This window comes from Diplotaxodon limnothrissa, linkage group LG16 (genome assembly GCF_057381915.1).
Source record: "Diplotaxodon limnothrissa isolate DT_005_m linkage group LG16, D_limnothrissa_male_GT1.1, whole genome shotgun sequence".
Lineage (NCBI taxonomy): Eukaryota > Metazoa > Chordata > Actinopteri > Cichliformes > Cichlidae > Diplotaxodon > Diplotaxodon limnothrissa.
In genome coordinates this window covers 29,058,647-29,076,925 of record NC_140611.1, presented here as the reverse complement: position 1 = coordinate 29,076,925, position 18,279 = coordinate 29,058,647, and the positions used below count along the sequence as shown (strand labels likewise).

The 18,279-nt window shown below is 39.9% G+C and overlaps 1 protein-coding gene across 4 annotated transcripts in view; it reads right to left on the bottom strand.

Moving 5' to 3' along the window:
* Nucleotides 1-18,279, bottom strand: part of LOC146616392 (LIM and senescent cell antigen-like-containing domain protein 1) — a 35,278-nt gene that overhangs the window by 7,062 nt on the left and 9,937 nt on the right. For 3 of the 4 annotated variants that reach the window (XM_085374158.1, XM_085374157.1, XM_085374156.1), the window contains exons 1-5: nucleotides 10,490-10,806; nucleotides 4,528-4,687; nucleotides 2,526-2,592; nucleotides 2,248-2,368; nucleotides 37-186 (exon numbers count right to left, since the gene is read on the bottom strand). In XM_085374158.1, coding sequence (XP_085230284.1) covers nucleotides 37-186; nucleotides 2,248-2,368; nucleotides 2,526-2,592; nucleotides 4,528-4,687; nucleotides 10,490-10,698 — 707 coding nt within the window. In that variant the 5' untranslated portion in view covers nucleotides 10,699-10,806. Of the gene's footprint in view, nucleotides 1-36; nucleotides 187-2,247; nucleotides 2,369-2,525; nucleotides 2,593-4,527; nucleotides 4,688-10,489; nucleotides 10,807-18,279 lie in introns of those variants that run through there. The other variant, XM_085374159.1, reaches the window with a different exon arrangement.

Below are 18,279 nucleotides of genomic sequence, written 5' to 3'. Positions count from 1 at the left end.
CGGTGATTTTCTTTTTAATAGAAAGTCTCTGTTTACCCGCAGTTGTTGCAGTTGAAGTGATCAGGGTGGTAGGGGTCGTTCTTGAAAAGCAGAGGCTGCTCCTCAATAATGGCGTGGCACTTCTGGCAGATGTACTTGCCGAGGCCCCGAGCTTTCTCTCTGTTGTGACATGGGCGGCACAGATGCCTGGTGGGACAGCAAGGGGGAGAGAAATATAGAAAGACAGAATACTTGTTTAGATGCTTTATCACCTAATTATGAGTTTTGTAGATCTTTCCACATCTGGTTTTGTCTTCTGTGATTCAAGTGAATCAAACAGATACAAGTATCCTCCATAAATCCTTCTCACAGGAGTTAGATGTGTCCATGACATGTTTTTATACATTAACTGAGGCTAACAGTGAAAATTAGGTTGGGACTTCCTCATATGTAGAACTTTTAACTACTTGAAATATTTTGGCTTAAACAAAGGTGCTGCCTGTGCAGAGCTTGCAAGACGCAGAACAAATGATGCTTGCTCATTGGTGTGAAAACCACCACACATTTATTTTGGTTGGACAATAGATTGACTATTTATTACGAGGCTAGCAAAGTTAAAACTGTTTAATATGTTCCAGCTGTGCCAGATATTTTGGTTTTCACATTCAGCGCTGTCGGAAGGTGTTGGGAAAAATTCAGGGCTGTTTTACATCTATGAGCTTTGGTGTAAGATTTCAGAGCTGAGCCAAGACAATATAAAAGTCAGGGGAGAGTAAGACAGGCTCTATATAAAGTAGAGATGGCACGATACCACTTTTTTATGTCCGATACCGATACCGATATCATAAATTTGGATATCTGCCGATACCGATTTGAATCTGATATAGTGTTTTTTAATCAACAAAACTGTTTTTTTTTTAAATATCTTGCTGCATTTTGTATAAGTTCATACTCAAGTTTAAAACAACAACTACACTAAAGCTATTCTGTTATACCTGTATGCAAAAAAAAAACATTTCATAGTTCAGCAATACTGATCAATCTAATAAACTTAAGTAAGTACTTAGCGTAAATATTAAGCAACCTAACTAATAGGGTTCCAACTCCCAGCAACAACAAAAATAAATAAATAAAAAATAGGGAACCACCCCTCACGCTCCACCTCATGATGCTTAATCAACGTAATCAACCTTAATTTGATGCAGTGTGAAAAAAAATGCACAGAAATCAATTATTTTTCAAGAAATATTAAATAGATTCAACATCTTTCTTCAACAAAATTGCAGACTGCACAGATGGTACCTCCCCAAAGGAAAAAGTACTATAGCTTACTAGGGTATATATATTAGACTTAATAGTCACTATATACAGTAATTGACTTCTATTCATTTTACATCAAATTAAAACTTTGGGTGTCAGATAATTATTTATTAAAAGCTAGACATTTTAAATGAGAATAAGAAAGAAAAGTATGTCTTTGTGCCCCCTTTTCCCTGTTAATGCCCTATCGGCCCCCCTGGCTAAACTTTGCTAGATCCGCCCCTGCACAGTTACCAGCCGTCAGCTACGTAGAAAAAGATCCTCGAGTAGAAAGTAATAATAAATAAATTCTAACAACAGCTGATCAAGCTTAAACGTGCTGCTGTTGTTTATCCACTCTTTTCCTCTTTCTGGTGCAAAGTGGGCCAAAAACAAACAAGAGAGACGGACTCGTGACAGAAAAGCCGATCAGCTGATCATTAAGCAGTTTCATGATTGAAGTAGCATCAAGAAGAGGCAGTCGCTTGTTAAGCTTAACGCAGGAATGCTTTACAAACATTCAGAGATGGACTTACACACTTGCTTTACTTCTCTCGGGGATAACTTTGTCGGAGATGAAATGCCGGGTTGCTAGCGAAGCTCCAAATGCTATCCAGACCACCAACAGGTCCTGCATGCCACAGCCGCTCTATCACATGATGCATACTGCTCCGACGTGCTAACGTTCTGAGGTGAGTTACGGGTGTTGCAAGTTTTGTGAGGTGCTTTCATGATATTTAATGGATTGGATTACATTTTTTATTTTTCTCCGATATCCGATCCAGTAATTTAGGTCAGTATCGGACCGATACCGATACGTAATATCGGATCGGTCCATCTCTAATATAAAGTACCTGATAAAAAGCATTACAGAAAAAAAAAAAAACTGTAGCTTTCTATAGCTGTTAAAAGACATCATTTAAAAAGAATCCCAACCGAAACTGTGGTGAGTTGATGTAGATGACTGACCTTCCAGCATTCTTAACAAATCCAACATCTGCGAGCACAGCCTGGCAGATATCACAGCAGAAACAGTCTGGATGCCAACTGTTGTTCATTGCCTTGATCACACGGCCAATAATGAACTCACCTGGGAGAAAAAAAAATACGTTTAAATAGGTGTGTTCATGATAATGCAAACGTTACGCAGACATTAATTATGTCAAGAGAAACAAAGTCCACATCCTCCCTTTGAAACAAATGTAGCAGGTAAAAAAAGATGGATTTAATTAATTCCCTGTACTCACCACACTGGTGGCAGCAAGGTGCAAACAGCATCTGGAAGTCATGCTCACAGTACTTCCTGCCTTCAAACTGTCAACAGATCACATAAATAGATTAGAACAGTCATAACACTGACAAACAATATCATTTAAAAAAAAAAAAAGCTCAAATAGCTAAAATATACACAAACTTCTAATTATTATACTGTGTGAACCACTGACTGTAAATAAAAGGTGGATGTAGCCTTGAAGTTCTTTGTAGTGGCCAGCAGGGGGCGATTCTGGTTTAAAAAAAAGAGATCGGACTGTATTGGGGTTTCTTACATGACATCATCTGCAGATTGCTTGAGAGACGTCTGCCGTTGCTGGTTCTTCAACTAAACTAAAGTGTTGCACTAAAAACCTCCTAGTGATTGCCACGGCCACTGTTAGTACTTTATTGTTATCTGGACAAACTATACCTGCTAACTTCCAGCCAAGCAGCAGTACAACGAATCGATGATTTTGAGGGCAAACTGTTTGCATTTCTGGTTTGTGTTGCCCTTTCCACAGTTTTACTACTGGAGAGTAGCTGTTAAATGTTTGTAGACAAGTCCATCACTTCTATTCAAAATACAACTGGAGCAACATGCTATACCTCAAAAAAATCAGTTTGGAGGTTTTTGCCATTTTGCCTTAGTGACTTCCATGTGGCTTCCAGGGGTTCACTAACCGGTCTGTAAGTTTTAGACATTATTTACCCAGCAAAAGCCATAAACCTCAAGCATCCACTTGCAACCACATGCATCACTAGTTTCAAGTGTTCAGCACAGCGTGATGTTTATTTGGTTATTTAAGGTGCCAGTTAGAGTGAAATTTAACAAAAAAGTACATATTTTGATTGACAAGTTGCTACCTTATGAGTGCACAGTGTCATTGTTTCTCAGTTGGAGAAAACTGAAATGCATAAATTGACTTCACGCACCACTGGGTAATCTCTCGTCCCACTGTCTGGGTGTAACAGCAGTGTCATGACCGAGCTTTCTAAAGGTTAATCTGGATGAGTGACTGCCACAGTTTATATTTTATTATATCATGAATGTGACACTTACAGGCTACAATCCAGTAACAGGGGTGTCGGAAAAATGGACCGTCTAATGACGAAAAATGATAATTCCTTTGAACGATTAAAGGATATGCAGGAAAAGAAAGTGGGTTTGGGGGTGGGGGTCAAATAACAGAAGGGGTGTTTCAATCAGTTCGGCAGGGGGAATTAAACCCACACTGTTGTAACCCAGTTTTAGAATATAAAAAGAATAAACAGGCTTTTGTACATATTTCTTTGTATACATTTAACTGTATTTAAACTTTATATATTAAGTCTTCCCTTTAAAACAAGAGTTTTATTATCATTCTTATCAAGAGGGTTTTCTTTTAAATCTACATTTTACAGGTAATATGTATCAACTGACACAGCAGTGATGAGCAAAAGCTGACAAAATGACAAGAAGTACAGCACAATCATCAAGGATGCACAAGTTGTGAGGCTGATACTGATACTTCAAAAGCAAAACAAAAAACTCATTACCAGCCATTCCAGTATTTACTGTCACACAATGTGGCAGCTAATCTTTATCTGAGTATTTATAGGAGCATGTAGCATGAGGAATGACATCTAACATCCTTGGCTTTGATGTTTATTTACTGATCAGAGCTAACAGGTTCTCTGGAGCCGGTAAAACATCTGGCCCTGTGTCAAGTATGCAAACGGTTTACTGGAAGAGAGCTTCTAATAATCCAATAATCCTTTAAGGTTGTGCTCACCCTTCTTTATTTACTTTAACTGGACAGTTCCCTCACACTAAACATTGACCTAACTATATAAAGAAGGCCAATTTATTGTTAAGCTGCATTGTAAGCTTTGTTAGGCAATGAAGCATATCTGCTATAAAAAGTTGACACAATTAGCAGGTGTTTATTATAATGCACAAACCATCATGGTACCATCATGCATATTTTATGGGATTAGTAAAGAAAAAGATGTTACCTCATAGAAGAGCCCCTCTGGGAACTGCTGGAAACACTGGGCACACACGAAGCACTGTTCATGGTAAAGTTCCCCATTGCTGTTCACTATCTTCTCTACTGGGTCAAAGCCACTCTTGCAGCGCTCACACATGGCATTGGCCAGTGCATTGGCCATGTTGCTGAGGAGAAGAAAAACAAACTTAAAATCAAGGACAAAGTATATTTCTGTACTCAAAAGATTAGTTGATATAAACCTTAAATAAAATATAATCATTACAAAAAGCTTTTGCAACTGAAGCAAAACTCGCTTCGCTCAAGATATTATTGGCTTCAAATAAAGAAATAGTGCCATAGCAGCAGGTATGTTAGTAACAAATGACATTATTATTCACTTGGACAGAAAGACACATTGTGCTACCATGTTTGTTGATCTATCCAAGGCATCTGATTCTCTTGAGCAAACCCTGCTCTTAGGCAGACTCAGTGATGTTGGTTTGGGTGACTGTGTTCAGGAGCTAGCTTGCGGATATATATATCTCACTGTGTTTATACAGATGGATACAAGTCAAGTTTTCTGGACAGTCCCCCACGGTTAAATTTTAGACCCGTTTTTTTCTATTTTTAAAAACACAATTTAAAAGAATTGATTTACTGCTAAAATGCAGCTTTATGCAGATGACACCATACTTTACTCTGAGTCAGGGCATTGCCTTTTGTCTGTTGCAGGCATCGTGTGGTTTAAAGGTGGTTCATAATGCTAAGAAAACATAACTGTGTATTCTATAATCCGGTTTATTGGCATTCATTAATCCTAAAGCTGGGAACCAAGTCACTCCGTGCATTGCTTTGAAGGTGACTGCTGGTTGCTTGCCACCATCCCAGGCTCTAGTATCCAAGGTAAGCCCTCTATTGTATTAAGTACCAGGTCATATCTCAGTCAACAGTATTCTTTACTCTCTTTTTTTTTTCTTTACTCTCACTCATGGTTGCTTCAGTCAGTCACAAAGTTTATCTCAGCTCCTACCTACTTTGTGTTGCCAACCGTTACTTCACCTTGTCACGGCGGGTGAGAAGAGCCGTGTGAAAATAACAAATGAGGATCCAATCGCAGGCAGTAGTGGAGAAGTGAAGGTGGTTTATTGAACACGAAATAAATATAGACAAACAGCAAATGGAGCACGAAATAAACTAGACTGGAGACAACTAAACTACTGAATACGAACCGGAACTCAAACATGAAGCAAGGTGGACGACGGCATAAGATGGTGACAGCGGGGAACACACGGAAGAAACATGGTGGATACACAGACGGACCAGCAACTACAATGACAGAGGACACGACTTAAATACACAGAGAAACACAGGGGAATTACACACAGATGGTGGACACAGCTGGGAATAATCAACAAGACAAGACAGAGGTAAAACTGAACACACTCACATGAGACGCAGACCTTCACAATAAAACAGGAACAAGAAACCATCACACTAAGACGCAGACTCGACATAGAGAGACAGACAGAAAATGACACATGGAACTAAACTAAACCTGCAAAAACATGACAACTCATAATACTGGGTCAAACTGACCCAGAACCGTGACACACCTGTGGTTACCAAATATTCATTTCCATGGTCTCTGGTTGCCACTTCCCTGCAAATTGTTTTTGCCATACTGAGTAAACTACTTTCTTATCTGCATCAACTCCTATGGCTTACAAAAGAACTGCTATTAATGTATGAGTAGTCCTCTAGACGGCTCCTCTTTAGGGTACCCAGGGTTTTCCCCCCTATTTAATAAGTCCAACCTTATTTCTCTAACTTAATTATAAAAAATATTTTATTGTTTCCTACCATTGATTTTACATCTGTAAGGAATTTCTTTCTGTAACATATTTCCCTAAAGAATAATAATAACAAGGGTCATGCCAGGACACACCTAATGTAGTATCGTCCACCAACATCATAACAGCTGAAAGATATACTGAGTCAAAAGAGAAAGTAATGTGGGAAAGACCAGTCACACACACACACACACACACACACACACACACACACACACACACACACACACACACACACACACACACACACACACACACACTAAAGTTAATGCTCGTCCATCCAAGAAATGTGAGTGCATGCACTAACATGGATTCATACAGAAGACAAAACAGAACAAAAAACCCCAAACAAAACAGAACAGATGTGGTCTAATGATTTTTTTTTTTTTTTAAAGTTTGGAAACCTGAGACAGGCAGCAGCTATTAGAATAGAATAGAATAGAATAGAATAGAATAATCCTTTAATTGTCCCACAAGGGGAAATTTGGTTGTAACAGCAGCCAAAAAGACACATATACAAACAAACAGTACACAGGACACAGAACAGCTATTGCTGTTTTGCTCGACAATCAGAATTGTTTGTTTTGAGAAACTTTGGGTTTCTCTGGTTTCGTATTTTTGATTACTCTTGGTGTCATGGTTCTGTATTCTGTTTGTTGACATTCGGGCTTTCTCTTATGATCTTAAGGTTACTGTTCAATTATCTGTGCATTTAGTTAATTGAAGGTTGTGTATCCCCTTTGTGTATTCCCACTCTGTTCCTTGTCTTTGGTCTCCATGTCTTGTCTTCTGTCTGTGTTAAGCCTGGTTGTCTTAGTCTGGGTGTGTCAGTCTTTTCCTGTTTTATTTTGGTGTCTGTTCCTCCCTGTATCTTGTGTCTAGTTTTACTTCCTCCTTAGGCATTATGCTAGTTATCTCCAGCTGTGTTCTCATCTGTTTCCCATTCTCTCGTTATCCTTTGTTTGTATCTATTGCCTCAGTCTTCCCTTGTTTTTGTCACATCTTCTCTCATGGTTGTATTCTCCCTTGCATTATCTTTATTAAAGGGTTTTTTTTATACCTTCCTTAGCTTGTGTTATTTTATACTTCATTTTAGTTTAATAAAAGCATTTTTAGCTTAGTTTAATCCTCTTGTTTCCATGTGCTGTATTCTGAGTGCAACTCTGCCAGCCACACAACCAGTCCTTACATTTTTTTACTGCTGTACTGCTAAAAACACAACTGTAATGCATCACTGGGGGTGGGCCCCAGGCTAATATTTCCTTATGTTGCAAAAACCGGTGCCAGAACAAGCAGCACATTATGAGGCACACCCAAAAACCTGCAACAGAGATTCATGAAACCATCCTCAAAAAACAAAAAGAATTATTTGCAATCTTTTCTTCTGTCAACCATCACATCTGCAAAATTTGTCACAACACACAGTTAAAACCCCCAAACGTTTAGTTCATTTAAATAAAAAGAAAATCTGACACATGAACAGCTGGCACACAGCTGGATGTTTTGATTTTGATTTACAAAATGGAACACAAGCCAATCTGATCTGGCAACGGGCAAACTACGCTCTCTCTCAAACTGAATGAATCTATTATGAAAAATGTGCAACACATCTGTCAAACAGTCAGCTCAAATTTACAGCATCTAGTTTTTATAGATGTTGACAAGTTTTGGCTATACTATCATCTAATATTTGGCTGATTGGTCCTGTGTGCATCTGACCAGTCTGTATTTACTCCTAAAGGTAGGATTTGTTAGACCGAGCACAGAGATCTGACCAAATGAATCCGGTATGGCAATCTCTACACAATTCTCCCCAATCTGATCCTTTATATTGTCATAACTCTCCAAACCCACTTCTGTTACAAATTATACTCAGGCTGAACTTTGGACTACTTTCATCTCGACCTCAAGCACAGAAAGCAATCAAATGCCAAAACTGCAACATTCACTGTTAATTAATAAAAGCATATGCCCCCTGCTCAGAATAACAACACCTCCTAACACTTAAGACAAACTGGAGGTGAATGGGAATGTGCAGACATTTGCAGAGATAAAGGAACAACGACAAGGGAATAGCGGGACTGTCCCGGCTTCGCTGCTTTGTTTTAAAGGTCACAATACCACAGTGTATCTAAGCAACAGAAGTACGCACACAAGGCCATTGAAGGATGTTTATGGAGTGATGCCATCTGTTCATTTAAACTCACACCAACTTGGGAATCATCAAGAATTCCATAAACTTCAAGACATTTTAACTCACTGTTTAGGGCTTTACTCTAAACTGGTCATCATTCCAAATGTCTGCCAAATGGCTTTAAGAATGCGCGCTACATCAAACGGGTAGAGTGAGTGGAGGTTCTTTTAACATGAACACATTGAAACAAGATGTTTCCACTCCTCACATGCTTATCAGACGCATATTGTTTTATATGCCCTGTCTGGGCTGATATCAAACACACTGAGAGCCCTGCCCTGTCCACAGGCTTGGTGGGAGGAAGTGATACATCCTTTAGGCATTTCCACTCTGCTATCAGCTTCTAGCACTCTGTGTGAGCCAAAGACAAGCCAGAGATGCAGATTTCAGAGAAAATACGTTGTTTCTTTAAGCCTGGTGCAATCAATGACAATCCGGCTCTTTTTAAGGCTGTGTAGGCTGAAAAAAAAGTCTCACCAGCTTCTGCATGAACTGCTCATATGGACAAGTCAAGAGAAGGCAAAATGATTTCTAATACAATTAAAATGGGTCCAGATTTCTTAAAACTCCACAGTGAATATAAAGTGGATAAGAGTGGATAAAGAAAATCGTTTTTTATGAGCACCATCTGTTCTCTCTACTCTGCCTTCTCTGGTCTCCATTTATCTTCAGGTCTTCTGATTTGATTTTTCAGTGTTTTCTCATTCTTCTTATATCTTTAATATAAAAAACCTGACTGTTCTGACCATGCAATGGTAAATTTCAGCTTTTCTTAGAATGATTTCAACACAGATTTACAAATAAGAATTGCCTTATTACACTGGTGAGGGCTCACAGTAAAAATAGCCAAATTTTTAAAAAATGATGTCAGCACATGTGCCAGTAATCCCCGTGAACCAACAGCTCGGTTTCCTGACTCGGCCCCTGTATGATGTCATTGAGAACGGATATTCCTAACATGACCATTTTAGGCTGCGAGCACAGAAACCCCACCCATCTGCTGTTCAAACCTTTTGTTTGCTAGGTGCAGCCAGTCAGCGAAAAGTTGGATTACAGGGAGGGGCAGGCTCAAAGATAGAGCTAAAATCAGTGGATGAAATGACTGTCTTAGCACACGAAAAGAAATATTATATTGAAAAGTTCCATTTCAATGTTTTACACGACTGACACGGCTCTTGCTTTCCTCAAAACAAAATTTTCTGTCTCTTCTGTCTCTATTGACTGCTTCCGATGACAGGCCTCTAAGCGTCCTTTAGAGAAACCTGTGGGTGACCCTACATTCATGCTTTCCCACATGTGATGATGTACCCTGATCAGTCAGAAATAAAGTATGTATATTTAGCCTTCCTGTGTTTCAGGCACACATACTTCAAATGCCAGCCAGCATATTCTGCTTTGCATAACAACTCCCCCCCCTTGGCACAAAAATAACTCTTCCTGTGTGCTCCCTCCTGTAGCGCTCAGAGCTATCCCTGCACAAACATGGCACCTAAGGAAGCTTAAGCTGATAAAGCCCAGTAAATAAATCAGAATTCCTCACATTCTGTAACACGGCCGTAAGCTCGGGGTTAACACACTAACGCTACGTCAGCAAATGAGCAGAGTAAAGTCCTTAACCCACAATTTCTCTGTCATAATCCCTTTTTGTGTGCACTGCTACCACTTCAATTGGCATGTTGGTTACAAAAAGCATATTCTTAAGCTGAGAATGAGATGATACCAGTCATCATACAGCCAGGCAAAGAAGACAGCTCTTTAAGTCCTGTCGATATTTTGGCAGTTGGGCAGCTGAAAGGGGAAAGCAGAAGACTACTACACACCTCAAGGCACAATTTGCACATTCAACATCCTACACTGAGGTATATCTTTTCTTACTACACTCACAGAAATCTGTGGTTAGAGGTCTCCAAGTCACAATAAAATCTTACTTCTGATCTACTTACTAGCGAGCATAAAAATCACAAAACTCCTTGTAGACTTTCACATCACTCTTCCGCCTCTGTGATTTGGACACGGGGACCTCATCCTCCGCTCCATCTCCTCCACCGCCCTGAAGCCTCTGATGGTAGCCGTTCATCTCGCTGTGAGGACTGTGGTGTACAGCTTCATCCTCAGGTATCGATGGAGGCATTCCACGTCCGTTCATATCCATGCTTATCTGAATTAACAGCAATAGTCCGCCTACCGCTGGCTCAAGAGAAATGCTATTAAAAGTCCTTACACTCCAGTAAAAATGCTTTGGGATGCTTCAGTGTTCGTTTCCAGCAGCAGGAATGCAGTAGGCAGGGAGAGCCGTAATCCACATAGCAAGAAGGAGAGCAAAACACCAATCACACTACACTGGGAGTAGTCTCTCTCTCTCTCTCTCTCTCTCTCACACACACACACACCCTCTCTCATGGACATACTCCCCCCCTTTCTCTCACTCCCCCATCAACTCTCAGCACACACACACACTTTTCCAAACTCGCTGTCTATTCTTGGGCAGGTTGCTGAAATTGAAAGGCCCACCCTGACGCCTGTCCAGGCAGAGGTCACTGTGTCAGATCGCACTTACACACACACACACACACAGCATTATTTTAATTTTTGAAATCCCTAATATATAAACTGTCTTCGCCTGATATCTCCTCATGCTATCAATCTCTGTGTGTGTGTTTGTGTTAAACAGCTGGAGCTCTCAGCTTTCTGGGAGATCTAACAATGTGGCTCCAACTGAGGATTGCGCAAAGCGGGAATGTCAGACAGCGACGCAAAGAGCCTAAAAGAGTCCAGTACAAACCAGGAACAGAGAGAATAACAGTGTAACAGATTACTGTTTATTCCATCTCATGTAAGAAATCATTGGATAAACACAGTTGTGAAAGAAACCAAGCAGCAGTGTGTTCGGCAAGCCTGCAGGGGCCAGACTTGAATGCGTAATCAGCCTCCTGATACGAGGTAAGTAGCTAACACATGCAGGAAAAAACAGAAGTGGCTTTAATTGCACGCATTTTCCTTTGTTATTATTATTATTATTATTTTTACACACAAACATCCCTGTTTCTTCCCTTTCCAGCTGTTGTGTTGTTGTGCAAAGCAGGAAATTCACACACAAGAAAAAAAAAGTTTGGTATCATGTCAAAGTCTGTATCAATGCAAGCTGCCTCGCTGAGTCAGAATCCCTGAACACTTTCATATTCACCAGCTCCAAAAACACCGTTTATGAACTGCTTTTGTTCTTTAAAAGTCTCCGCAGGATTCAAACTTGAATTCAACTGAGAAAATAGTAAGAATCTTCTCCAATATCAGTCTGAAACATCAGAAGCTGTCTAGGGCTACAATTATAAATTTGTTAATCATCTTTCTACCCTATATTGGTCCAAGCCAAGGGCATTCCTTTAAAGCCACAATTCTCTTTGATAGCTCTTTATGTGGCTACACTAAGCTGGCATCTCAAATTAATGACCACTTCCCAAACCATCAAAACAACACCAGGCTATATCCGCAAATACGCTCCAGTGAGGCAAACATGTTTGACTCTCCACACTGGAGAGCAGCCAGTGTGTTAATCCAGCAAAGTAAGGGATGGCTGATGATTGCTTAAACCTGTAAAGCGTCAGCACCACGATGTTCAAGTCCCGTGTGTCATTGTGCGTCCAGCTGAAACATGTCGGAGTCCTTCAGTATAAGTCTTACTACATGACTCCATTCTACAAATAGACACCCAGTGGAGCCTCGACTCCAAACTAGGTGCTGGCAGCTGCTGTTTTGTGTCTGTGTATGTGTGCGAGAGAATTTGTATACATGATAGAGGCCAACTCTGTCTTCGGAGTGGAGGAAGGCTACATAACTTCACATTCAAAGTCTATTACCCACATTTTTTTCTTGCTTGTTTTTAAAAGCATCATAGCTGTAGATTTTTTTTTTCATGCCTCTTCTCAATACCAACGCATAAGCTTGCGACTAGCTGACTGGTGCTCTTGCTAGGCAACACCAGAGATACTAACTGGTGTAAAGACATTGTTCATATTTTATTAAAATACAATAGTAGTTTTACAGTGACTGAAAGATGTTACGAAACCACTGGCAACCGGAGAAGATGCCTATCTGTGATAGGAAGATGCAAACGAGTGAGAAAGTAAGCAAAGTAAACTCAGGAGGTAGAGACTCGGGGGGTAATCAAAAGGTTGCCAGTACGCAGATGCCTTAAACCTGCATTCTTTCTTTCTAGGAATGGGAGACTCCTCTGGTTGCAAAAATCAACTGATTGTATCAAAGTGTACAGGCTTTGATTTATAACCTGAGGCAATGAGTTTCTTGTGAGTTCATGGTCTCAGTTGCTAGTTTTAAGCTTGCTGAATAATATGTGGTGTTTAATCTGTAACTTTCTTGATTCAGGTAAAGAAAAGAGGGGTAAAGTACTGATAAGTGGCTCCTACTCATATTTACCCCACATGTGTCATGCCTGCTTTCCAAACATCAATATGGTGAAAAAGCTCAAGGCTTCACAACAGGACTATACTAACCCTTGGATGACATCTTGGTAGGTATGTCTGAACAATCTGGTTGTCATCAAAAGACAAAGTCTGGATTCATACATAGATGACATAATCAGCCAGACATATCACCGGGCACTATTTAAAGACTCGAGAGCTTTTTCAGAAAAGAGCATTGTCTGTCATAATGTCACGTGGTCTGTGCGGCGAATCTTAGCCACTTGGAATCAGTATTGAGTGACCGGGGCACAATGGACGCAGGGTGGGTGCTGAACAGGAAGCTTTCCTCCTGATTACAGTCACAGCACAGTGTTCCACCCTCAAAAATGAAAGACTTGAACAAACAATTATTCAAGTTCTCTGGTGCCCACACTGACCATAGTTGTCTTTACAAGTTGGTTATTTTCTAACCAGTGTCAATTTGAAAATATTGAATGTGCCAATATTGAAACTGGAAAATTCAATTGTTATAACTTTTCTTCTCTAGATATTATTTAAAGGCCAAACAAGTGACTTCACCCCAGAGCAGAGTTTGTCATTACTCAAAATGACTGTTTAGACATGTGAGGAGATGAAACCGCTCAAACTGTGCCTCTCGTTTTTGTTGATCATTCTAGACACACCTAAACTAGAAAATGTGAAAAAAAACACCTTCACATAGGACTTTCTGTCTTAGATTCCTGAAGCATCCAAGACACAATACTGACAGAGTTTTGTTGCTTTTTACAACTCAGATTGGACAGTAAGTGTATAGTCTGATCCCAGCACTCAGCCAAAGAGCTTCTCAATACTAGTGAAAGAGAAAGAGAGAGATAATGTGAGTGTTGATATGAACGTCAACCTGAGCTTAAAACTGGCTACAGCAACTGTCAGCAGTTGGATAAATGTCTCTGGTGTGTTCCTTTAGCAGGACAGGATTTTTAGGCTTCATTCACTCCTTGTTAAATCTGACGTAATAGTGTCAAGCACTACTGAGGATTAAAAAAAGATACTCTAATACAGGGATCAGTGTAGTTGGTCTTCCAGCAGTTATAATCAGGTAAATAATCAAGGCATCTATGAAAGAGAATTGCTGTTTCTTTAATATTAAACACAAAAATGGTGAGCACTGTGTTTTAATTTAAGAATTGAACAAAGATTTTAAAAATCTATTCAAAAAGTAAAGACAAGATGGAAAAAACAACCTTTAACCACATTATGAGTATCGATGTTGCATAGTTTGCCCACCAGAGGGCACTCCACAACATCCCTAATGGAAACAGAGTGGATAGAGCAGAGTCAGTGTTATCTGCGTAAACAAGTAATCTGAGACTTTTTTTCCTGACAAGTTCCCAGTTGGCAACATGTGTTTGGAACAAACACAAAAAACTGTTTTTGTGTTTGTTACGTTTAAACACGTAAATAAATAACTAAATAAAACAAATGCTAAGGCAATGTGTTTGTGCTTTGTGTATCTGAAAGAAAAAAATATTTCGTAGATATGTTATTGGTTGATCATATTAGATTTTTAACTGAACAAATATCCGTGTCAGCATCGGCTGCATAACATAAAGTGAATAATTATATAATCTAGTTTTAAGCTAACATTAGCAACAGCTTTCACTTAAATTAAGGGTCAATGAGTGTGGTACAGTGTCAACATCATCATGCCAGGGCGAAAGCACCGAAAAAGTAGTTTTGCAGTGTTCTGAATTATGTCATCTATATATTGTTTTGTGGTTTGAATTGTTTGCCACAAAAAAATCATGTACTTTATCTTAATCCTCAACCAAAATCAGAACATGGGACACCGGGATAGTGTGTCCAGCATTAGCTTGAAAGAGTGCTATAAATGACCAGTGCTAATAAAAGTCTGGAGAGGGGGAATCACTGGAGGGTTCACAGGTCAGGTTCCAATCAAATGACCTGGGCTTGTCTCCAACTGTGGAGCATGTTTAGACATTAGACAGAAAAAGGATAACAGATTTTTTCTTTATGATTTCTGTGTGCAATATTTGAGACCTTTTCCTTTCTTTTTTTCTTTTTTTTTTTTACAAAAGGAACATTAGATGTGCTGAACCAACATTTGATCCCTTTATAGACTCTATCACTGTCCGAGCCCTTGGCACTCATGATAAGCATCCATTGATTACAAAGGAGCTGATGTTTAGATGTGCACTTTTTTGACTAGCTTATCCTAAAAACACAAATACAGGTCCTCTATTTTTCAAATGAGCAAATAAACACGGCAGAGCTTCAGCAGAGTTCGGGAGCATACACCGATCAGGCATAACATTATGAAGATCTGCTTAATATTGTGTTGGTCCCCCTTTTGCTGCCAAAAGAACTCTGACCTGGAGTTCACGAGACCCCTGAAGGTGTGCCATGGTATCTAGCACCAAGATTTTAACAGCACTGATCAGTGACGTAGGGCCTTCATAGATCTGACTTGTTTGACCTACACAGTCAACAAATACTTGATTGGATTGAGATCTGGAGACTTTGGAGGCTAAGTCAACAACCTCAAACTCATTGTTGTGCTCCTCAAACCATTCCTGAAACATTTCTGCTTTGTAGTAGGGCGTGTCACCCTGTTGAAAGAGGCTATAGCCATCAGGGAGTACTCCAACGGGTCGGATCCACTATTGGATTTGTAGCATTGCTTAGGTTTGTGGTACGTGTCAAACTAACATCCAGATAGATGGCAGGACCCATGTTTTCTCAGCAGAACATTGTCCACACTGCCTTCTTCCTACAGGGCATCCAATTCTATTCTATTTGGTTTTTAAACTTAAGATGGAACCAAACCAGTTTTGTTGTTTTTATGTATATATAATAACAAAGCAGGTCATTTATTCATACAATATAATACAGAACATTTATGTTTAAATGTATATTACTCTAGGCTTAATTGGCCTCTTTCTGCAGGCTCGCTTTAAAACTGGAATCAGCAGCAGTTCTGATTCCTCTCAGCTGATGCAACACAAGGAGTCTCAGACCAAAGAAACTAATCTAACACACCACCTGTAACATACTGGCAGTGTCAACAGCAGCCATGGAAACACAGACCTGACGTCTCTTTGAGCAAAACCTTTGGCACCAAGTCAAGTGTACACACACCAGCACAAGCATAGAAGTGCACACAAACATGTAAAACTGAGTGATTCGATGAGTGTGCAAACATAATTCATGACTAACATTTCCTTTGTTTTGGGCGTTTTGTCCTGAAGGCCACTTTGACCTCCACTATCAAATGTTGAATCCCATTTAACTGCCCAGGACAGGAAAAACACAAAGCATAACAGCAACATGTCACATGCTCTTTGTTATTAGTGCAGAGTTACTAGCAAGTTGCAATCTTCATCTTCGTTTAAAGATTATTTAACATCACCCCATCCCCAATAAATATGAATCAACTGATCATTACATGTAACGAATAAATAATTTTTACATAGTTATGGATGTTTTTTTGGTTTGGAAAATGTAAATGTAATCTAATCTTTGAAATTGCGGTGTTTGTTTTCTTTGTCAACATTGCAACTGCTCCACCTAATTCTGATGACGACAAGTGGAAGTGTGTAGGCGGATCTAACTGCAGGGCCGGAGGTAAGGGGTGGCCATGGCCACTGACAACAGAGATTAAAATGTGGCCACCCCTGTAGCCAAACCACACAACCAATAGTGAAGTAAGAGGTTATGCACACAATCATAAAACTCAAATTAGACTACTATTTACTGTTCTTCAAGCAGAACCTTTTTTGTGATATTAACTATTATTCCCTCACACGGATAGTCAACAGTACATGAATTGTCATAGGATTTATACCTATATAAAAAAATGATTAGGCAATCAAATAAAAACTGTTTCCACCCAAACCTTTAATCAGTTTGATAAGTGTTTCCTTCTTTGTGTTTTTAATGATTCATTTTGCTCTTCTGATTTGCTTGTTAAGGTTCACTATTATCAGCTTTACTTACAGCATCTGCTTCATTTCGGTTCTGCTGAAAATTTATCGGACATGTCTGGCACCAAAAATAGCCTAATAACCTGCCACTGTTAAATCCTGTAGCACTGTTTCTTTGGTTATATTTCTCTCTGAAATATAAATATTATCTCTTTCCCCCTTGGACGCCTGCTAGGAATAGCCCATGTTCCTCTTACTTGAACTGTGCAGTTTGTGTCATATTTCAAGCCTGCTTCTAGAGGAATATGACTGATGCATGAGCTGTGCGTAAGCTTAGAAGGATGCCACGCTGAGGATGTGAACAAATGGGTGAAAAATTTGTCTGACAGACAACTCATCCAAGCAGAGAAAAACATCCTTGCTAAAGGGTTGAACTTTGCTGTGACGCCGAGACAAATCCTGCTAGTGGAACTGATCACAGCCACAGAAACAGCGATTCAAAACAACAACATTGCAGACGTGGAAGAAGAGCAACTACGGACAAAGGTTTCGGCCTGTCTCAGCAACGCAAAGCCCCCAGCATCCAACATCAACATGGAGGAGAGGGAGGCACTCACATCACTTAGTAATGACAACAACATTATCATCCTTCTGGCAGTCAAGGGTGACAAAAATGCTAATGAGCCCCTGAAACGACAACCAGTCTTCATTCCACCTGTTTCAGTAATAAAGGCAGAAAAATTGGTGTGCCATGGGTTCCCCAGGTTCACCCATTGTGGCCAACTTGTACATGGAAGAAGTGGAAAAGAGGACTTTGTTATCCTACCCTGGAACACCACCAACTCATTGGTTCAGATATGTGGAGGACACCTGGGTGAAAATCAAATCTCAGGACATACCACAGTTCACTGATTACATTAACTTGGTGGACTAACACATCAAATTCGCCAGGGAGTATATGAAAAGTCGCAGGTTACCCTTCTTAGCCTGTGAGATTTCCATCAGTAATGGGGGACATTTAAAAGCTAATGTGTACTATAAACCAATGCATGCGAACCAGTATTTAATGTTTGAATCACAAACTGGGTGTCATCAGGTCGCTACAACACAGAGCAAACACCATCTCCACAGACAGAGCGGCCAGGGAAGCAGAAAAACATCACATAAACAGGACCCTGGGTAAATGTAGTCATCCCTGCTGGATATTTGTTAAAGATGGGAAGGCACCTAAAGAAAGCTCCAGCCGATGCCGGAGAGAAGGACAACCGCTGCCTAAGTGAAAACCCTTAGTGATCCTTTCTGTGTCAGGAGTATCGGAACAGTTGAGTTGCGTCTCACATGACAGAGTGGATCAGAAATACAAGAGTAAAT